Source organism: Anomaloglossus baeobatrachus, chromosome 6, assembly GCF_048569485.1.
Source record: "Anomaloglossus baeobatrachus isolate aAnoBae1 chromosome 6, aAnoBae1.hap1, whole genome shotgun sequence".
NCBI classification, from domain to species: domain Eukaryota; kingdom Metazoa; phylum Chordata; class Amphibia; order Anura; family Aromobatidae; genus Anomaloglossus; species Anomaloglossus baeobatrachus.
In genome coordinates, this window is record NC_134358.1 from 34,976,786 (window position 1) to 35,000,095 (window position 23,310).

The 23,310-nt window shown below is 47.1% G+C and overlaps 1 protein-coding gene across 3 annotated transcripts in view; it reads left to right on the forward strand.

Annotated features, from left to right (window-relative positions):
- Positions 1–1,810: 1,810 nt before the first annotated feature.
- The window catches only part of DNAAF11 (dynein axonemal assembly factor 11), a 98,610-nt gene continuing 77,110 nt past the window's right edge, over positions 1,811–23,310 (forward strand). For all 3 annotated transcript variants that reach the window (XM_075352854.1, XM_075352853.1, XM_075352855.1), the window contains exons 1-4: positions 1,811–1,897; positions 5,791–5,958; positions 12,686–12,763; positions 15,760–15,932. In XM_075352854.1, the coding sequence (XP_075208969.1) occupies positions 1,888–1,897; positions 5,791–5,958; positions 12,686–12,763; positions 15,760–15,932 (429 nt within the window). In that variant the 5' untranslated portion in view covers positions 1,811–1,887. The remainder of the gene's footprint in view (positions 1,898–5,790; positions 5,959–12,685; positions 12,764–15,759; positions 15,933–23,310) is intronic.

The following is a 23,310-nucleotide window of genomic DNA, read 5'->3' on the forward strand; positions in this document are numbered from 1 at the left end:
TTCAGACTGTGCTCAATAGGAATGCCCCCTTCAGACTGTGCTCTATAGGAGTGCCCCCTTCAGACTGTGCTCCATAGGAGTGCCCCCTTCAGGTTGTGCCCCACAGGAGCATCTTCTTCAGACCGTGCTCCATAGGAGTACCCCCTTCAGACTGTGCTCAATAGGAGTGCCCCCTTCAGACTGTGCTCCATAGGAGTGCCCCCTTCAGACTGTGCTCCATAGGAGTGCCCCCTTCAGACTGTGCTCCATAGGAGTGCCCCCTTCAGACTGTGCTCCATAGGAGTGCCCCCTTCAGACTGTGCTCCATAGGAGTGCCCCCTTCAGATCATGCCCCAGTAGGAGTGCCCCCTTCAGATCATGCCCCAGTAGAAGTGCCCCCTTCAGACCGTGTCCCACAGGAGTGCCCCCTGCAGACTGTGCCCAAGAGGAGTGCGCCCTTTCCACTGTGCACCATAGGAGTGCCCCCTTCAGACCGTGCTCCATAGGAGTGTCCCCTTCAGTTTTTTGCCCCACTGGAGTGTCCCCTTCAAACCGTACCCCACAAAAGCACCCCATTCAGACCGGGTCCCATAGGAGTGCCCCTTTCAGACTGTGCCTCATAGGAGCGCCCCCTTCAAAGCATGCCCCGTAGAAATGCCCCCTTGAGACTGTGCCTCATATGAATGCCCCCATCAGACCGTGCCCCACGGGAGTGCCCCCTTCAGAATGTGTCCCACAGGAGTGCCCCCTTCAGACTGCCCCTAGACGTGCCCTCTTCAGACCGTGCCGCATCAATGTGTGTTTGGGTGTCGGGATCTATCCGATGATGGAGCCAATGTCATGGACAAGAAGCCTTCTGGAAGTGTTGCTTTCCTCGTGGTTTTGCATTGCTCTGAGGATTTACCACTTTTCCAAGAGTCCCGTAGGTCTCCCCTTGTTCCGGTGATGTTGGTGTATGGATATGCTGTGCTTACCCCAAGACCACAAACACCTTTATAGCACCCGGCGAACCAGGGGGGCACAACACCGGGGGATAGGACTTCTCTTACCGGACCACAACGTGCAGCATCCGCACTACCGTGTGGCAGATGTGAACACTGAACTTATGTCAGGGGATCAGTCTGTGCTATACAGCCGGCGCCTGGGTCTATCTGCTACGATCTAACGCTCGCGCCAATCGGCAATAGATTAACCTCTTATATGCCGCTGTCAATCACTGGAAATGGGGAAAGGTATGTACATGACAGCAGGGAGCTTGGCTCTGTCATGGCAGCCGGGGGTCCGACATAAGGTCCCATGTTTCAGGTAAAAACAATTAAAAATGTAAAAATTAATAATTAAAAATAATAAAAAAATATTTGGTATCTCTCCAGGCACAACTGTTACAACTAATAAAAGATAAAAATGTTAAAACATTTTTTTGCTAATTTCGTCTCCCAAAAAAAGAAAAAAAGAGGTAAGAACATCGTTCGGACCCCAGAATGGTGATGGGATAAAACACGGCCTGGGACGCACAAAAATCAAATCCCAACACAGCGAGCAAAAACTAAAAATGCTATATTTCTCAGAAGGTGAAGAGAAAAAATCAACAGTGACATTTTGGGAAGTGGAAAGGGGTGAAATTTGACCATAGTGGTCCTCCAAGACTTTCACAGGGTCCTGAAATTGGAAATGTCGCAAAAACCAGAGGTAATTAATCACATCTTGCTTTACTGCTTAGCGCGTGTTGCGCGCCCTCTGCTGGAGCTTCTCAGCATAACCAGTGATATTCTATGTTCTGCAGTGTTGAGGCTTTTTGGTCCGTCTCTCCCGCCGTCCTCTTCTCGTTGTCATGGCTACAGGGCCGCGTCTTCCTGTTATTGCTGACCGTACACACCGGAGTGGAGGCGTCTCCGTCCATCTGCGGCAATGGTGCTCAGTGAGTGGCCTCCTATGTTTGTTTCTATCTGTTATGTCTCTGCACATGCGGGTGACCCACAAGTTCCAGGGAAGGTTGTCCCCTGCAGAGGCACGCTGGGACTTGTAGTTCCACAGCCAGCAGCGCTCCCTGCGCGTCCACGCGTTACCCAGTGCCTCCATTCACATCACTGGTGGGTGCCGGGAGGTAGTAACCTGGGACATACTAAAAAGAATGATGAAAAGGAATAAATAAAAAGAATGAGGGTAATAACTTATTAGGTGTATATTATGTAGATGTATAAAAGGTTTCTTGGGCAAGTTAGACATGGAATGAACATGAAATATCTGTAGATAATAATAGAATGAATGCATATGGCATATAACCAGGTGTATATTATGTTACCTGAGCATTATAGGTGTGGAATGATCATGAAATATCTGTAGATATTAGGAAAATGAACGCATATGGCATATACCGTATTTTTGGACTATAAGACGCACCGGACTATAAGACGCACCCTGGTTTTAGAGGAGGAAAATAAAACTTTAAGCAAAAAAATGTGGTCATGACACACTGTTATGGGGCGAGGATTTGCTGCTGACACTGTTATGGGGGTAATGTCCCCAAATTCTCTACTAAGGTACCCCATCCTGGTAATGATCCTCCTGCCTTGTATATGATCCTGCTATAAACCCCCATTTTGCTCATATACCCCCATCCTGCTTATATACCAGCATCACGCTCATATTCCCCCATCCTGTTCATATTCCCCCATCCTGTTCATTTTCCCCCATCCTGCTCATATACTCCCATCCTGTTCATATACCCCCATCCTGTTCATATACCCCCATCCATCCTGCTCATATACTCCCATCCTGTTCATATACCCCCATCCTGTTCATATACCCCCCATCCATCCTGCTCATATACTCCCATCCTGTTCATATACCCCCCATCCTTCTCATATACCCCCCATCCTGCTCATATACCCCCCATCCTGCTCATATACCCCCCATCCGTCCTGCTCATATACTCCCATCCTGTTCATATACCCCCATCCTGTTCATATACCCCCATCCTGTTCATATACCCCATCCTATTCATATACCCCCCATCCCTCCTGCTCATATACTCCCATTTGCTGTATGCCCCCATCGTGCTCATATACCATCCTGGTATATGGCCTGTATCCTATAGCATAGAGAAAAAAAAACAAACGTTTATACTCACCTTTTCCTCACTTCCTGCAGCCGATCATTCTCCTATTATCTACAGATATTTCATGATCATTCCACACCTATTTTGCTCAGGTAACATAATATACACCTGGTTGTATGCCATATGCATTCATTTTCGTATTATCTACAGATATTTCATAGTCATTCCACACCTATAATGCTCAGGTAACATAATATACACCTGGTTATATGGAATATGCATTCATTCTCCTATTATCTACAGATATTTCATGATCATTCCACACCTATAATGCTCAGGTAACATAATATACACCTGGTTATATGGCATATGCCTTCATTCTCCTATTATCTACAGATATTTCATGATCATTCCACACCTATAATGCTCAGGTAACATAATATACACCTGGTTATATACCATATGCATTCATTCTCCTATTATCTACAGATATTTTATAATCATTCCACACCTATAATGCTCAGGTAACATAATATACACCTGGTTATATGCCATATGCATTCATTCTCCTATTATCTACAGATATTTCATGATCATTCCACACCTATAATGCTCAGGTAACATAATATACACCTGGTTATATGCCATATGCGTTCATTTTCCTATTATCTACATATATTTCATGTTCATTCCACACCTATAATGCTCAGGTAACATAATATACACCTGGTTATATGCCATATGCATTCATTCTCCTATTATCTACAGATATTTCATAATCATTCCATGTCTAACTTGCCCAAGAATCCTTTTATACATCTACATAATATACACCTAATAAGTTATTATCTTCATTCTTTTTATTTATTCCTTTTCATCATTCTTTTTAGTATGTCCCTAGTAACCTCATTCATTATTGCATTTTTTTAATTTCATTTTTGGTGGGGTTTTTTTTGCCTGTTTTTTTATTTGTTCATTTGGGATAATTTACAGGAATGTGAGAAAAAAAAATGTAAAGTGAAAAAAAAAACAAAAAACATTTTTTAGTTACTTCTTTAGAGTCTGCTTGTGTCCAGCAGTGCTGCAGTGTAAAGCATGAGGGAGAGAAGCAGCCTGTGATTAGGAGAGAGATATTGTATAGGACCTTTCATAATGGGGACTTGTTGTGTACAATCTGCTTGTGTCTGGCAGAGCTGCAGTGTAAAGCATGAAGGAGAGACGCAGCCTCTGAGGAGGGGGATATTGTATTGTCCACTCAGGACGGGAACTACAGTCTGCTTTTCTCAGGCAGAGCTGCAGTGTAAAGCATGAGGGAGGGAAGCAGGCTCTGATGAGGGGGATATTGCATTGTCTGCACAGTCTGCTTGTGCCCAGCAGAGCTGCAGTGTAAAGGCCCAGTCACACACAACGACTTACCAGCGATCCCGAAAACGATGCGACCTGATAGGGATCACTGGTAAGTCTCTGAGAGGTCGCAGGTGAGATGTCACAGTCAGATCTTACCAGCGATGCAGCGACCTGTATAACGATCTCAGCAGTCACTGTGACCCAGTCACACAGTGTCAAACACAGCGATGTGTGCTGCCCAGCAGGACATCGCCTTTGAAGAAAATGACCTGGACCATTCTGCAATGACTAGCGATCTCACAGCAGGGGCCTGATCACTGGTAGGTGTCACACATAACGAGATCGCTAACGGGATCACTACTGCGTCACCAAACGGTGACTCAGCTGCGATCTCGCTAGCGATCTCGTTATGTGTGACGGTAAAGCATGAGGGAGATAATTGGCCTCTGATGAGGATGTGGATATTGTATTGTCCACTCAGGACGGGGCCTTGTTTTTTACAGTCTGCTATTCTCAGGCAGAGCTGCAGTGTAAAGCATGAGGGAGAGAAGCGGCCTCTGATGAGGGGGATATTGTATAGGACCTTTCATAATGGGGACTTGTTGTGTACAGTCTGCTTGTGTCCGGCAGAGCTGCAGTGTAAAAGCATAAAGGAGAGACATAGCCTCTGAGGAGGGGGATATTGTATTGTCCACTGAGGACGGGGCCTTGTTTTTTACAGTCTCCTTTTCTCAGGCAGAGCTGCAGTGTAAAGCATGAGGGAGGAAAGCGGCCTCTGATGATGATGTTTATATTGTATTGTCCACTCAGGATGGGGCCTTGTTTTTTACAGTCTGCTTTTCTCAGGCAGAGCTGCAGTGTAAAGCATGAGGGAGAGGAAGTGGCCTCTGATGAGGGGGATATTGTATAGGTTCTTTCTGGACGGGGACTTGTTGTGTACAGTCTGCTTGTGTCCGGCAGAGCTGCAGTGTAAAGCATGAAGGAGAGACACAGCCTCTGAGGAGGGGGGTATTGTATTGTCCACTCAGGACGGGGCCTTGTTTTTTAAAGTCTGCTTTTTTCAGGCAGAGATGCAGTGTAAAGCATGAGGGAGGGAAGCGGCCTCTGATGAGGGGGATATTGTATAGATCCTTTCAGGATGAGGACATGTGTACAGTCTGCTTGTTTCGGGCAGAGCTGCAGTATAAAGCATGAGGGACAGAAGCAGCCTCTGATGAGGCGGGTGATATTGTATTGGTCCGATCAGAACGGGAATTTGTCTTTTAGAATCTGCTTGTCTCAGGCAGAGCTGCAGTGTAAAGCATGAGGGAGAGGCGCAGCCAGGTGATGCAGGCGCAGGTGATGCAGGCGCAGGTGATGCAGGCGCAGGTGATGATTGGCTCCTGTTTCTCGCGTCTCTTTCCCAGTAACAGAAGACTTGATCAGAAGACGAGCCGAACACAACAACTGTGAGATCTTTTCCTTGGAGGAGATCTCCCTTCACCAGCAGGATCTGGAGCGGATCGAGCACCTGGAGCAATGGTGCAGAGAGCTGAAGATCCTCTACCTGCAGAACAACCTGATCCCCAGAATCGGTGGGTGTACAGTGGGACTACAGATCCCAGCACATGCTCCAGTCTGGAGCCGCTCAGAGACCCAGAGGAGAAAATGCCTTTAATCACCGCCAATATCTTACAGATTGGGGGGTCTCAGTGGTCGGACCCCTAGAATAAGTCCTGTCAATGAGCATCGGCCACCTCTTCATTCATCCTCTATGGGCCTGTTGGGGACAGAAGAGCTCAATGCTCATATCTGATTGATCACTGACCACCGGCCCACCTGGAGATTTCATTACCCCATTCTAGGGATCGCTGGGACCCCCCACCGATCTGCAAGCTGCACCCCTGGATAGATGAAAACTTTTAATAATGAGAGCAGCTTTTGATGAGCGAATTGATTGACAGGACCCTGGCCCAGGAGCCAAATGTGAGCCCCGCAAAATACCCCCTACCGGCCTTTACACCTTTTCTGATTTTGTAGGCCAAGCATGACGGCAACGTTGTGTGTGATGCAAGGATGACCTCACACCGGGCCTACAAAATCAGAAGAGGTGGCGGGGACGGCGGCAGGTAGGACACAGTTTGGACAGCCATGGGCTACCTGAGAATCAATTCGCCCATCTCCAAGAATAGCCCTTTAATGGGCCTTTTTCTAGAGTGCTGCTTATTTTTAGGCAGGCACTGTATAAAAATAAAACAGAAGTGGTATATACACAGCGGGGAAAATAAGCATTTGATCCTCTACCGATTTTGCAAGTTTTCCCCCTACACAGAATGGAGAGGTCTGTAATTATTATCATAGGTAACTTCAACTGTAATAGAATAAAACAAGTCCAGAAAATCCCATTGTATGATTTATAAAGAATTAATTTGTATTTTATTGCATAAAATAAGTGTTTGATCACCGAGCAACCAGCAAGAATTCTGCCTCTCACAGACCTGTTATTTTTTCTCCTACTCTGCATAACTAGTGTTAAGCGGACACGACCCGAAAAAGTCCGGATCCGCGCGGTTTGAGCGGCATATCCGAGTCTGACCCGTACCTGGAATTCCGGGTGCACAATCTGGATTCGGCTTCTTCTTTTTTTTTCTCTCTCCCTCTCCCCTCCCTCTCCCCCTCCCCCTCTCTCTCTCTCTCTCCCACTCCCCCTCTCTCCCCCTCTCCCACTCCCCCTCTCCCACTCCCCCTCTTCCCCTCCCCCTCTCTTCCCCTCCCTCCCCCTCCCCCTCTCTCCCCTCCCTCCCCCTCCCCCTCTCTCCCCTCCCTCCCCCTCCCCCTCTCTCCCTCTCTTCCCCTCCCCCTCTCTCCCCCTCTCTCCCCCTCTTCCCCTCCCCCTCTCTCCCCCACTTCCCCTCCCCCTCTCTCCCCCTCTTCCCCTCCCCCTCACTCCCCCTCTCCCCCTCCCCCTCTCCCCCTCCCCCTCTCCCCCTCTCCCTCTCCCCCTCTCCCTCTCCCCCTCTCCCTCTCCCCCTCTCTCTCCCCCTCTTCCCCTCCCCCTCTCTTCCCCTCCCCTCTCTCCCCCTCTCCCCCTCCCCCTCTCCCCCTCCCCCTCTCCCCCTCCCCCTCTCCCCCTCTCCCTCTCTCCCTCTCCCCCTCTCTCCCTCTCCCCCTCTCCCTCTCCCCCTCCCTCTCCCCCCCTCTCTCCCCCTCCCCCCTCTCTCTCTCCCCCTCTCTCCCCCTCTCTCTCCCCCTCTCTCTCCCCCCTCTCTCTCCCCCTCCCTCTCCCTCTCTCCCCCTCTCTCCCCCTCCCTCCCCCTCCCTCCCCCTCCCTCCCCCTCTCCCCCTCTCTCCCCCTCTCTCCCCCTCTCCCCCTCCCTCTCCCCCCCCCCTCCCTCTCCCCCCCTCCCTCTCCCCCTCTCCCTCTCCCCCTCTCCCTCTCCCCCTCTCCCTCTCCCCCTCTCCCTCTCCCCCTCTCCCCCCCTCTCCCTCTCCCCCTCTCCCTCTCCCCCTCTCCCTCTCCCCCTCTCTCTCCCCCTCCCTCTCCCCCTCTCTCTCCCCCTCCCTCTCCCCCTCTCTCTCCCCCTCTCCCTCCCTCTCCCTCCCTCTCCCCCTCCCTCTCCCTCCCTCTCCCTCCCTATCCCCCTCCCTCTCCCTCCCCCTCCCTCTCCCTCCCTCTCCCCCCCTCTCTCCCCCTCCCCCTCTCTCCCCCTCTCTCCCCCTCCCTCCCCCTCCCTCCCCCTCCCTCCCCCTCCCTCTCCCTCCCTCTCCCTCCCTCTCCCTCCCTCCCCCTCTCCCCCTCTCTCCCCCTCTCTCCCCCTCTCTCCCCCTCCCTCCCCCTCTCTCCCCCTCTCTCCCCCTCTCTCCCCCCTCTCTCCCCCTCTCTCCCCCTCTCTCCCCCTCTCTCCCCCTCTCTCCCCCTCTCTCCCCCCTCTCCCCCTCTCCCTCTCTCTCCCCCTCTCTCTCCCCCTCTCTCTCCCCCCTCTCTCCCCCCCTCTCTCCCCCTCCTCTCTCCCCCTCCCTCCCCCCCCTCTCCCCTCTCTCCCCCTCTCTCCTCCTCCCTCTCCTCCTCCCTCTCCCCCTCCCTCTCCCCCCTCTCTCCCCCTCTCTCCCCCTCCCTCCCCCTCTCCCTCTCTCCCCCTCTCTCTCCCCCTCTCTCTCCCCCTCTCTCCCCCTCTCTCTCCCCCTCTCTCCCCCTCTCTCTCCCCCTCTCTCCCCCCTCTCTCCCCTCCCTCCCCCTCTCTCCCCCTCTCTCCCCCTCTCTCCCCCCCTCTTCCCCCTCTCTCCCCCTCTCTCCCCCTCTCTCCCCCTCTCTCCCCCTCTCTCCCCCTCTCCCCCTCTCCCTCTCTCTCCCCCTCTCTCTCCCCCTCTCTCTCCCCCTCTCTCCCCCCCTCTCTCCCCCTCCTCTCTCCCCCTCCCTCCCCCCCCTCTCCCCTCTCTCCCCCTCTCTCCTCCTCCCTCTCCTCCTCCCTCTCCCCCTCCCTCTCCCCCCTCTCTCCCCCTCTCTCCCCCTCCCTCCCCCTCTCCCTCTCTCCCCCTCTCTCTCCCCCTCTCTCTCCCCCTCTCTCCCCCTCTCTCTCCCCCTCTCTCCCCCTCTCTCTCCCCCTCTCTCCCCCTCTCTCTCCCCCTCTCTCCCCCTCTCTCCCCCTCTCTCCCCCTCCCTCCCCCCTCTCTCCCCCTCCCTCCCCCTCCCTCCCCCCTCCCTCCCCCCTCTCTCCCCCTCCCTCCCCCCCTCTCTCCCCCTCCCTCCCCCCCCTCTCTCCCCCTCCCTCCCCCCCCTCTCTCCCCCTCCCTCCCCCCCTCTCTCCCCCTCCCTCCCCCCCTCTCTCCCCCTCCCTCCCCCCCTCTCCCCCTCTCTCCCCCTCTCTCCCCCTCTCTCCCCCTCTCTCCCCCTCTCTCCCCCTCTCTCCCCCTCTCTCCCCCCTCTCTCTCTCCCCCTCTCTCCCCCTCTCTCCCCCTCTCTCCCCCTCCCTCTCCTCCCTCTCTCCCCCTCTCTCCCCCCTCTCTCTTCCCTCTCTCCCCCTCCCTCCCCCCTCTCTCCCCCTCCCTCCCCCCCCTCTCTCCCCCTCCCTCCCCCCTCTCTCCCCCTATCTCCCCCTCCCTCTCTCCCCCTCTCTCCCCCTCTCTCCCCCTCTCTCTCCCCCTCTCTCTCCCCCCTCTCTCCCCCTCCCTCCCCCTCCCTCCCCCTCCCTCTCCCTCCCTCCCCCCTCTCTCCCTCCCTCCCCCCTCTCTCCCCCTCCCTCCCCCCCTCTCTCCCCCCTCTCTCTCCCCCTCCCCCCTCTCTCCCCCCTCTCTCCCTCTCTCCCTCTCCCCCCCCTCCTTCTCCCTCCCCCCTCTCTCCCCCCTCTCTCCCCCCTCTCTCCCTCTCTCCCCCTCCCTCTCCTCCCTCTCTCCCCCTCTCTCCCTCCTCCCCCCCCTCTCTCCCTCTCCCCCCTCGCCCTCTCCCCCCCTCTCCCCCCCCCTCTCTCCCTCTCCCCCCTCGCCCCCTCCCATTACCTATATTAATTGCACCTGTTTGACCCCGCTACCTGTATAAGGCTATGTGCGCACTTTGTGTTGAGGTAGTTGCAGTTCTAAACGCATTCTCTGGCAGAAATGGTTTTTGTCACATTTGGTTTTGACCACAAAAACGCTATAAATACACTTGCGTTTTTACCACGTTTTACATGCTTTTTCACTGCTTAAAATCAGATGCGTTTTGACTACAAATACACTGCTAAATAAAGTTTAAACATTCAAACACTATAAAAAAAAATGATAACAAATATCGATATTAACATCATATAAAAAAAGGCTTATTTTATTAAAATGATAACTGTGTGTGTGCTAGAAAAGGGGGAGGAAGGGCACTACCCCGTGGGATCTCCCGGTATACAAAATTACATGAGAAAAAGGAGAAGGGGTATACCGAAATCGGGATCACCACAATATAAGTCAATAAATATTCAATTTTATTAACAAACAAACCCATGCACGAGACACATGTCTCCACACTAGAAAATGCTTAAAGACACACAGTGACACAAATTAAAAACATTTAAAAAGCCAAAGGCATAACATGTCCGCCAGGAACAAATTGCATAATCATGTGCATAATGATACAGTTATGGACACTCCAATTATTAATATACAGAAGGCCTTCTTTCCCCTGAGGAAGCCACTGGGTGCGTGGCGATACGCGTGGGGTGTCTATGCCAGGAACCCCCTTTGTGGTCACTCCTTAATCCACCCCAACAGCATGGTTGCTGTATACTTTATGGGTTGTTGGATGTAGGTCCGGCTTTGCACTTGCTTATAGCCTGCTTGTAGTCCGGTTGCAGTATTTAACTGCACTTTACCTATCTGGTGGCGTGCAGCATTCAGGACCCTGGTTATTTGTATCAGCATAGCATAGGTATATATTAGTTGCTTTTTAGGATGTTGGGCTTATAGTATCATCATGTATTGATAGGGACCTGTATGTACCCTGTTGTTAGAGCATTTGACTCATATTATTCGGTATCTGCAGTATAGGTGCCTTATGCTTATATATTATAAGTGTCTCTATCCCATAATTTGATTTATGCCATCATCCATAAGCCTTTTTCACCTATGCAGGTTGTCATACTTACGATATCCCAGGTGTTTCTGTATATGCGCTTATATGTGTCTATTAACGCCTTAGATTATATTTATTTATGTAAACCGCACACGGGCCGTGTATATTAATAATTGGAGTGTCCATAACTGTATCATTATGCACATGATTATGCAATTTGTTCCTGGCGGACATGTTATGCCTTTGGCTTTTTAAATGTTTTTAATTTGTGTCACTGTGTGTCTTTAAGCATTTTCTAGTGTGGAGACATGTGTCTCGTGCATGGGTTTGTTTGTTAATAAAATTGAATATTTATTGACTTATATTGTGGTGATCCCGATTTCGGTATACCCCTTCTCCTTTTCAACTGTGTGTGTGCTAATATGCATAAAATTACATTCATTTATTGATTTTCATACATTTAATTGTCGGACTATGTGTGTGTGTAAAGGGACATATACCATTAATATTTTGTTAAAAACGCATGCATTTAATTGGTACAAAAAGCATGCTTTCTGCATCAAAAAAGCAAAAATGCTAGAATTTTGATGTTGATTGCGTTTTGGAACTTCTCATTGACTCTAATGTTAGCAAAACGCTGCCAAAATGGCAAAAACAATTGACATGCTGCTTCTTTAAACGCTGAGTTTTTGCCAAAATTTCTGCAACTGAAATGCTGCGTTTTTAACAGCAAAGTGCGGACAAGAAATCCCTATTTCCATAGACTTTGCTCGAAAATCGAAACGCATGCATTTTGGCACTAAAACACTGCAGTTTAAAATGCTGCAGAAACGCATGAAAAAACGCAAAGTGCGCACATAGCCTAAAGACCCCTGTCCACACACTCAACCACACTCCAACCTCTCCACCATGGCCAAGACCAAAGAGCTGTCTAAGGCCATGTGCGCACACAGCGTTTTTTTGACGCTGCGTCTTCCTGCATTTTTGGCCGCAAAAATGCAAAAAAAACGCACCTGCGACAAAAAACGCATGCATTTTTACCACGTTTTGCTGCGTTTTTACCACGTTTTGCTGCGTTTTTCCAATGCATCGCATGGGAGAAAAACGCAGGAAAGAATTGACATGTCCATTTATTTATTTATTTATTTTAGCTCAAAAACACAGCTAAAAAAAAAAAGTTGTGTGCGGACAGCAAAAATGAAATCTCGTAGGCTTTGCTGGGGAAGCAAAATCATGCAGTTGTGAGCCCAAAAACGCACCAAAACACACATAGGCACATAACATAGCCTAAAGACACCAGGGACAGATTTGTAGACCGGCACAAGGCTGGGACAATAGGCAAGCAGCTTGGTGAGAAGACAACAACTGTTGGAGCAATTATTGGAAAATGGAAGACACACAAGAACAAGATGACTGTCAATCTCACTAGGTATACTATACAGTGTAATATATATATAATATATATTGTCGATTTATTTTCCTTGCCTCATTAAGGAAGATGACTGACATTGTTTTTCACATACTAAAGGAAACTGCATGAAGAGATCGAAAAATCACTTTAGCGGTACCATTACTTCAGATTAGCGCTGGTTATGTCACTGACTGGCAGTAATAGCCATTCCAATCCAGGGAACCCAACAAATCAGAGGCAGCATTATTTATTTCCACTGCACTTACCTTGCACCGTTCCATTGAAATCCCCGGTAACGCGCAGACTCTATCACACTCACCTCGTCCCTGGTTTGTCGTGTTCCTGTAATCGCTGATCGCACCATTTCACATTGCAGAGAACGTCGGCCGACTGAAGAAACTGGAATATCTGAATTTAGCCTTGAACAACATAGAAAAGATTGAAAATCTGGAAGGTAAGTACAGACCCCCCCCCCCCCCCTTATCAGTCGCCACTGTGAATGTCCAAACTTTGTGTTTAATGCTCTCCAAATCCCTTAAATGAATTGTCCACTTTATGGGGAGAAAAAGCAACTAATGAGCAGTTAATGCTCGGATGGGTGCGACTCCAGTACCCGAGTATAATAGAAGTCAATGGGGAAGATCTTCTGGAAAAATGCTCGAGTTTCCCATTCACTTCCATTATACACAAGCCACGCGCATCCGAACACCTGCCTGCTCGTTTCGAGTACTGAGCACCTGAGCATGGTAGTGCTCACTCATCATTAGTTACGAGTACTGAGCACCCGAGCATGGTAGTGTCCGCTCATCACTAGTTACCAGTACTGAGCACCCGAGCATGGTAGTGCCTGCTCATCACTAGTTACGAGTACTGAGCACCCGAGCATGGTAGTGCCCACTCATCACTAGTTACAAGTACTGAGCACCTGAGCATGGTAGTGCCCGCTCATCACTAGTTACCAGTACTGAGCACCCGAGCATGGTAGTGCCCGCTCATCACTAGTTACAAGTACCGAGCACCCGAGCATGGTAGTGCCCGCTCATCACTAGTTACCAGTACTGAGCACCCGAGCATGGTAGTGCCTGCTCATCACTAGTTACGAGTACTGAGCACCCGAGCATGGTAGTGCCCACTCATCACTAGTTACAAGTACTGAGCACCCGAGCATGGTAGTGCCCGCTCATCACTAGTTACAAGTACTGAGCACCCGAGCATGGTAGTGCCCGCTCATCACTAGTTACGAGTACTGAGCACCTGAGCATGGTAGTGCTCACTCATCACTAGTTACGAGTACTGAGCACCTGAGCATGGTAGTGCTCACTCATCACTAGTTACGAGTACTGAGCACCTGAGCATGGTAGTGCCCACTCATCACTAGTTACGAGTACTGAGCACCCGAGCATGGTAGTGCTCACTCATCACTAGTTACGAGTACTGAGCACCTGAGCATGGTAGTGCCCGCTCATCACTAGTTACCAGTACTGAGCACCTGAGCATGGTAGTGCTCACTCATCACTAGTTACGAGTACTGAGCACCTGAGCATGGTAGTGCACGCTCATCACTAGTTACGAGTACTGAGCACCTGAGCATGGTAGTGCTCACTCATCACTAGTTACCAGTACTGAGCACCTGAGCATGGTAGTGCCCACTCATCACTAGTTACGAGTACTGAGCACCCGAGCATGGTAGTGCTCACTCATCACTCGTTACGAGTACTGAGTACCTGAGCATGGTAGTGCCCGCTCATCACTAGTTACCAGTACTGAGCACCTGAGCATGGTAGTGCTCACTCATCACTAGTTACGAGTACTGAGCACCTGAGCATGGTAGTGCACGCTCATCACTAGTTACGAGTACTGAGCACCTGAGCATGGTAGTGCTCACTCATCACTAGTTACCAGTACTGAGCACCCGAGCATGGTAGTGCCCACTCATCACTAGTTACGAGTACTGAGCACCCGAGCATGGTAGTGCTCACTCATCACTAGTTACAAGTACTGAGCACCCGAGCATGGTAGTGCCCGCTCATCACTAGTTCCGAGTACTGAGCACCTGAGCATGGTAGTGCCCGTTCATCACTAGTTACGAGTACAGAGCACCCGAGCATGGTAGTGCCCGCTCATCACTAGTTACGAGTACTGAGCACCTGAGCATGGTAGTGCCCGCTCATCACTAGTTACGAGTACTGAGCACCCGAGCATGGTAGTGCCCGCTCATCACTAGTTACGAGTACAGAGCACTCGAGCATGGTAGTGCCCGCTCATCACTAGTTACGAGTACTGAGCACCTGAGCATGGTAGTGCTCACTCATCACTAGTTACGAGTACCGAGCACCCGAGCATGATAGTGCCCGCTCTTCACTAGTTACGAGAACCGAGCACCCGAGCATGGTAGTGCCCGCTCATCACTAGTTACAAGCACAGAGCACCCGAGCATGGTAGTGCCCGCTCATCACTAGTTACAAGCACAGAGCACCCGAGCATGGTAGTGCCCGCTCATCACTAGTTACGAGTACTGAGCACCCGAGCATGGTAGTGCCCACTCATCACTAGTTATGAGTACTGAGCACCTGAGCATGGTAGTGCCCGCTCATCACTAGTTACGAGTACTGAGCACCCGAGCATGGTAGTGCCCGCTCATCACTAGTTACGAGTACTGAACACCCGAGCATGGTAGTGGCCGCTCATCACTAGTTACGAGTACTGAGCACCCGAGCATGGTAGTGCCCGCTCATCACTAGTTACGAGTACTGAGCACCCGAGCATGGTAGTGCCCGCTCATCACTAGTTACCAGTATAAAGCACCTGAGCATGGTAGTGCTCACTCATCACTAGTTACCAGTATAAAGCACCTGAGCATGGTAGTGTCCGCTCATCACTAGTTACTAGTACCGAGCACCTGAGCATGGTAGTGCCCACTCATCACTAGTTACGAGTATGGAGCACCCGAGCATGGTAGTGCCCACTCATCACTAGTTACGAGTACCAAGCACCCGAGCATGGTAGTGCCCGCTCATCACTATTGATGAAGTACAGTACATAATATAATTTCCACCTCAGGTGCAGGTGTATGGAGTCAGGAGCTGAGCCCTCTCCATACACGACGGGCGCCAGCTGTGTTATACGCCCAGAATCTACCACTAGCAGCATCAAAAGGAGGCCGCTTTGATTGCTGCTGTTAATCATATGGATGCTGCTGTAAGTCACTGACCACAGCGTTTATATGCTTTTGGACGGTGGTGGTCTATCCCTGCATCCATTGCCCCCAAGAGAATTGATCATCTGGGGCAGGGCGCGCCCGGATGCCCACTCCTGCCTATTTCCCCTGCAGAGGGTACTGTGATAGCGCCCTCCTTTGCAATATCCACAGTAGCACATAGAAACCAACTTATGTGTATGATTTAAGGGTGAACATCCGCCATATGTAACCCATGTAGTTGTGTCCTCCAGGGTGTGAATCTCTACAGAAGCTGGACCTGACAGTGAATTTTGTGGGGGAGGTGTCCAGCGCCCAGAGCCTGAAACACAACCTTCACCTCCGAGAGCTTTACCTGGTGGGAAACCCCTGTGCCCAGTTTGATGGCTATCGGAAATACGTGGTGGCTACGCTCCTGCAGCTGAAGGTACCGTGCCAGGGAGTGTGCACATACACATGATTAATGGGGATGTCCAGGTTTCAGTCAAGTCTGCAGTCAGTCTACTTCTGAATCTTGACAGTGTGCCATGTGCGCGCTTGTCTCGATTCTCGGATGTTGCTGATGCAAGCAATTTGCATTCATAATATCATGTGCTGACTATACGCTTTTGGCTTTTCACTTCTATTGAGAGACTCATCTCAATGTGCCCTAAAGTATGTAAATGGCATGCATGAGTGCTTGCTCGCTCGCACCAGCAACACCGGGGAATCGAGACAAGTGCGCACATCCCACACTGTCACAATTCAGAAGTAGACTGACTGCAGACCCCTCTGATCCCTCGTTATGTGTGTACCTGCGGGTGCTCCAAAAAAAGCCACTCTTTAGTCCCAGAGAAAGGTCCCCACCGTGGCGTTATATCATATTAACCTAAAAATGCAAGTCACCTGGGGACACTCGGTCCTATGCACACACGATATCAGATCTTACCATGTGGTATCTATTCCATGACCGATATTACACAAATCCAGACAGGAGCTTTTCTTTCCATTACTGATGGACACAAAATGATTTATATGGACAAAGATTCTCATGAAAGATGCTGAAAACACGTTCACATGAGATAACTAGAGAACTGCAGAGCACCACTATGTCCCGGGTGTTATGCAATGCAAAAACACACTGCCAAGACAGTATTATACAGCTATATACGTGTACACAGGGGTCAGTATTATTGTAGTTATTTTCTTGTACATAGGAACAGTATTATAGTAGTTATATTCTTGTAAATAGGGGGCAGTGTTATAGTAGTTATATTCTTGTACATAGGAGCAGTATTATAGCAGTTATATTCTTGTACATAGGGGGCAGTGTTATAGTAGTTATATTCTTGTACATAGGAGCAGTATTATAGTAGTTATATTCTTGTACATAGGAGGCAGTATAATAGTAGTTATATTCTTGTACATAGGGGGCAGTGTTATAGTAGTTATATTCTTGTACATAGGAGCAGTATTATAGTAGTTATATTCTTGTACATAGGAACAGTATTATAGTAGTTATATTCTTGTACATAGGAGCAGTATTATAGTAGTTATATTCTTGTACATAGGGGGCAGTGTTATAGTAGTTATATTCTTGTACATAGGAGCAGTATTATAGTAGTTATATTCTTGTACATAGGGGCAGTATTATAGTAGTTATATTCTTGTACATAGGGGGCAGTATTATAGCAGTTATATTCTTGTACATAGGGGCAGTATTATAGTAGTTATATTCTTATACAAAGGAGCAGTGTTATAGTAGTTATATTCCTGTACATAGGGGCAGTGTTATAGTAGTTATATTCTTGTACATAGGGGCAGTATTATAGTAGTTATATTCTTGTACATAGGGGCAGTATTATAGTGGTTATATTCTTATACAAAGGAGCAGTATTATAGTAGTTATATTCCTGTACATAGGGGCAGTATTATAGTAGTTATATTCTTGTACATAGAGGGCAGTATTATAGTAGATATTTTCTTGTACATAGGGACAGTATTATAGTAGTTATATTCTTGTACATAGGGGCAGTATTATAGTAGATATATTCTTGTACATAGGGACAGTATTATAGTAGTTATATTCTTGTACATAGGGACAGTATTATAGTAGTTATATTCTTGTACATAGGGACAGTATTATAGTAGTTATATTCTTGTACATAGGGGCAGTATTATAGCAGTTATATTCTTGTATATGAGGGCAGTATTATAGTAGTTATATTCTTGTACATAGGGGCAGTATTATAGTAGTTATATTCTTGTACATAGGGGGCAGTATTATAGTAGTTATATTCTTGTACATAGGGGCAGTATTATAGTAGTTATATTCTTGTACATAGAGGGCAGTATTATAGTAGATATTTTCTTGTACATAGGGACAGTATTATAGTAGTTATATTCTTGTAGATAGGGGCAGTATTATAGTAGTTATATTCTTGTACATAGGGGCAGTATTATAGTAGTTATATTCTTGTACATAGGGGCAGTATTATAGTAGTTATAGTCTTGTACATAGGGGCAATATTATAGTAGTTATATTCTTGTACATAGGAGCAGTATTATAGTAGTTATATTCTTGTACATAGGGGCAGTATTATAGTAGTTATATTCTTGTACATAGGGGGCAGTATTATAGTAGTTATATTCTTGTACATAGAGGGCAGTATTATAGTAGTTATATTCTTGTACATAGGGGCAGTATTATAGTAATTATATTCTTGTACATAGGATAAGTATTATAGTAATTATATTCTTGTACATAGGATCAGTATTATAGTAGTTATATTCTTGTACATAGGGGCAGTATTATAGTAGTTATATTCTTGTACATAGGGGGCAGTATTATAGTAGTTATATTCTTGTACATAGAGGGCAGTATTATAGTAGTTATATTCTTGTACATAGGGGCAGTATTATAGTAATTATATTCTTGTACATAGGGGCAGTATTATAGTAGTTATATTCTTGTACATAGGATCAGTATTATAGTAGTTATATTCTTGTACATAGGAGCAGTATTATAGTAGTTATATTCTTGTACATAGGGGCAGTATTATAGTAATTATATTCTTGTACATAGGGGCAGTATTATAGTAGTTATAGTCTTGTACATAGGGGCAGTATTATAGTAGTTAGATTCTTGTACATAGGGGCAGTATTATAGTAGTTATTTCTTCATCGTTCCTTATGGGAGACCCAGACCATGGGTGTATAGCTTCTGCCTCCGGAGGACACACAAAGTACTACACTAAAAAGTGTAGCTCCTCCCTCCCAGCATATACACCCCCTGGATAACCAAATATAGCCAGTTCAATGCTTTGTGTTCAGGGCGGGACTCGCAGCCGCCTGGCAATGTTGGAGGTTCAACGCATCCTTCAGTGGACGGAGGACTCCAAGTCCACCATATCCGCAGTCCACATCCCAGGCGTAGAAAACTGGGAGGCAAATTATCTCAGCCGTCAAACCGTGGACAACGGCGAGTGGGCTCTGTATCCGGCAGTGTTCCGGTCGATCTGCCGCAAGTGGGGAACTCCGGAAGTGGATCTAATGGCATCCCGTCACAACAACAAGGTCCCGGTTTACGTGGCTCGCTCCCACGATCCTCAGGCCTTTGCAGCGGACGCGCTGGTTCAGGATTGGTCCCAGTTCCGTCTGGCTTACGTGTTTCCCCCTCTAGTTCTCTTGCCCAGAGTCCTGCGCAAGATCAGAATGGAGGGCCGTCGAGTCATTCTCATTGCACCGGACTGGCCCAGGCGAGCTTGGTACCCAGACCTGCTCCGTCTGTCCGTAGAGGTGCCGTGGCATCTCCCGGACCGTCCAGACCTTCTCTCACAAAGTCCGTTTTTCCGCCAGAATTCTGCGGCTCTCAGATTGACGGCGTGGCTCTTGAGTCCTGGATCCTGACGGCTTCCGGCATTCCTCCCGAAGTCATCTCCACTATGACTCAGGCCCGTAAGTCTTCCTCGGGCAAAATTTACCACAGGACTTGGAGAATTTTCCTGTCCTGGTGTCGTTCTTCCGGCCACGCCCCTTGGCCTTTTTCCCTGTCGACCCTTCTGTCCTTCCTGCAGTCTGATCTGCAGCTAGGACTATCCCTCAATTCCCTCAAGGGACAGGTCTCGGCTCTGCCCGTGTTGTTCCAGCGGCGTATCGCCCGGCTGGCTCAGGTGCGCACCTTCATGCAGGGCGCATCTCACATCATTCCGCCTTACCGGCGTCCTTTGGATCCCTGGGACCTCAATCTGGTCCTCACGGTATTGCAGAAACCCCCTTTTGAGCCACTTAGGGAGGTTTCTTTGTCTCGTCTTTCACAGAAAGTGGTCTTTCTGGTGGCCATAACTTCTCTCAGGAGAGTCTCTGATTTGGCTGCGCTCTCCTCGGAGTCACCTTTTTTGTTTTTTCACCAAGACAAGGTGGTTCTTCGTCCGTCTCCGGACTTTCTTCCTAAGGTGGTATCTCCCTTCCACCTTAACCAGGACATTTCCTTGCCTTCCTTTTGTCCGGCTCCTGTTCATCGCTTTGAAAAAGCGTTGCATACTCTGGATCTGGTGCGGGCGCTCCGGATCTATGTGTCTCGCACCGCTGTTCTTAGGCGGTGCACCTCTCTTTTTGTGCTGACCACTGGTCAGCGCAAGGGCCTCTCGGCTTCTAAGCCGACCCTAGCTCGCTGGATTAGGTCGGCCATTTCCGATGCCTACCAGTGTACTCAAGTGCCTCCCCCGCCGGGGACCAAGGCACACTCGACCAGAGCTGTCGGTGCCTCTTAGGCTTTCAGGCACCAGGCTACGGCTCAGCAGGTCTGTCAGGCTGCCACTTGGTCCAGTCTGCATACCTTTTCTAAGCACTACCAAGTGCATGCTCATGCTTCGGCAGATGCGAGCTTGGGCAGACGCATCCTTCAGGCGGCTGTCGCCCACTTGTGAAGTTAGGTTTCGCCTACTTCTCAGTTTTCTGTTTATTCCCACCCATGGACTGCTTTGAGACGTCCCATGGTCTGGGTCTCCCATAAGGAACGATGAAGAAAAAGAGAATTTTGTTACTTACCGTAAATTCTTTTTCTTATAGTTCCGACATGGGAGACCCAGCACCCTCCCTGTTGCCTGTTGGCAGTTTTCTTGTTCCGTGTGTTTTCACTGGCTGTTGTTGTAGACAGAGGTTCCGGTTGTTCCGGGTTTTTCTCTATCTCTACTTGTGGGTGGATGTCCTCCTTCAGCTTTTGCACTAAACTGGCTATATTTGGTTATCCAGGGGGTGTATATGCTAGGAGGGAGGAGCTACACTTTTTAGTGTAGTACTTTGTGTGTCCTCCGGAGGCAGAAGCTATACACCCATGATCTGGGTCTCCCATGTCGGAACTATAAGAAAAAGAATTTACGGTAAGTAAACAAAATTCTCTTTATTCTTGTACATAGGAGCAGTATTATAGTAGTTATATTCTTGTACATAGGGGCAGTATTATAGCAGTTATATTCTTATACATAGGAGCAGTATTATAGTAGTTATAATCTTGTACATAGGGAGCAGTATTATAGTAGTTATATTCTTGTACATAGGGGCAGTATTATAGTAGTTATATTCTTGTACATAGGGGGCAGTATTATAGTAGATATATTCTTGTACATAGGGGCAGTATTATAGTAGTTAGATTCTTGTACATAGGGGCAGTATTATAGTAGTTATATTCTTGTACATAGGGGCAGTATTATAGTAGTTATATTCTTGTACATAGGGGCAGTATTATAGTAGTTATAGTCTTGTACATAGGAGCAGTATTATAGTAGTTATATTCTTATACATAGGGGCAGTATTATAGTAGTTAGATTCTTATACATAGGGGCAGTATTATAGTAGTTATATTCTTGTACATAGGGGCAGTATTATAGTAATTATATTCTTGTACATAGGGGCAGTATTATAGTAGTTATAGTCTTGTACATAGGGGCAGTATTATAGTAGTTAGATTCTTGTACATAGGGGCAGTATTATAGTAGTTATAGTCTTGTACATAGGAGCAGTATTATAGTAGTTATATTCTTGTACATAGGGGCAGTATTATAGTAGTTATATTCTTGTACATAGGGGGCAGTATTATAGTAGATATATTCTTGTACATAGGGGCAGTATTATAGTAGTTAGATTCTTGTACGTAGGGGCAGTATTATAGTAGTTATATTCTTGTACATAGGAGCAGTATTATAGTAGTTATATTCTTGTACATAGGGGCAGTATTATAGTAGTTATATTCTTGTATATAGGGGCAGTATTATAGTAGTTATATTCTTGTACATAGGGGGCAGTATTATAGTAGATATAGTCTTGTACATAGGGGCAGTATTATAGTAGTTAGATTCTTGTACATAGGGGCAGTATTATAGTAGTTATATTCTTGTACATAGGGGCAGTATTATAGTAATTATATTCTTGTACATAAGGGCAGTATTATAGTAATAGTCTTGTACATAGGGGCAGTATTATAGTAGTTAGATTCTTGTACATAGGGGCAGTATTATAGTAGTTATAGTCTTGTACATAGGAGCAGTATTATAGTAGTTATATTCTTGTACATAGGGGCAGTATTATAGTACTTATATTCTTGTACATAGGGGCAGTATTATAGTAGTTATATTCTTGTACATAGGGGGCAGTATTATAGTAGATATATTCTTGTACATAGGGGCAGTATTATAGTAGTTATATTCTTGTACATAGGGGCAGTATTATAGTAGTTAGATTCTTGTACATAGGGGCAGTATTATAGTAGTTATATTCTTGTACATAGGAGCAGTATTATAGTAGTTATATTCTTATACATAGGAGGCAGTATTATAGTAGATATATTCTTGTACATAGGGGCAGTATTATAGTAGTTATATTCTTGTACATAGGGGGCAGTATTATAGTAGTTATATTCTTGTACATAGGAGCAGTAGTATAGTAGTTATATTCTTGTACATAGGGCACAGTATTGTAGCAGTTATATTCTTGTACATAGGGGGCAGTATTATAGCAGTTATATTCTTGTACATAGGGGGCAGTATTATAGTAGTTATATTCTTGTACATAGGGGCAGTATTATAGTAGTTATATTCTTGTACATAGGGGGCAGTATTATAGTAGTTATATTCTTGTACATAGGGGGCAGTATTATAGTAGTTATATTCTTGTACATAGGAGCAGTAGTATAGTAGTTATATTCTTGTACATAGGGCACAGTATTGTAGCAGTTATATTCTTGTACATAGGGGGCAGTATTATAGCAGTTATATTCTTGTACATAGGGGGCAGTATTATAGTAGTTATATTCTTGTACATAGGAGCAGTAGTATAGTAGTTATATTCTTGTACATAGGGGCAGTATTATAGTAGTTATAGTCTTGTACATAGGGGCAGTATTATAGTAGTTAGATTCTTATACATAGGGGCAGTATTATAGTAGTTATATTCTTGTACATAGGGGCAGTATTATAGTAATTATATTCTTGTACATAGGGGCAGTATTATAGTAGTTATAGTCTTGTACATAGGGGCAGTATTATAGTAGTTAGATTCTTGTACATAGGGGCAGTATTATAGTAGTTATAGTCTTGTACATAGGAGCAGTATTATAGTAGTTATATTCTTGTACATAGGGGCAGTATTATAGTAGTTATATTCTTGTACATAGGGGGCAGTATTATAGTAGATATATTCTTGTACATAGGGGCAGTATTATAGTAGTTAGATTCTTGTACGTAGGGGCAGTATTATAGTAGTTATATTCTTGTACATAGGAGCAGTATTATAGTAGTTATATTCTTGTACATAGGGGCAGTATTATAGTA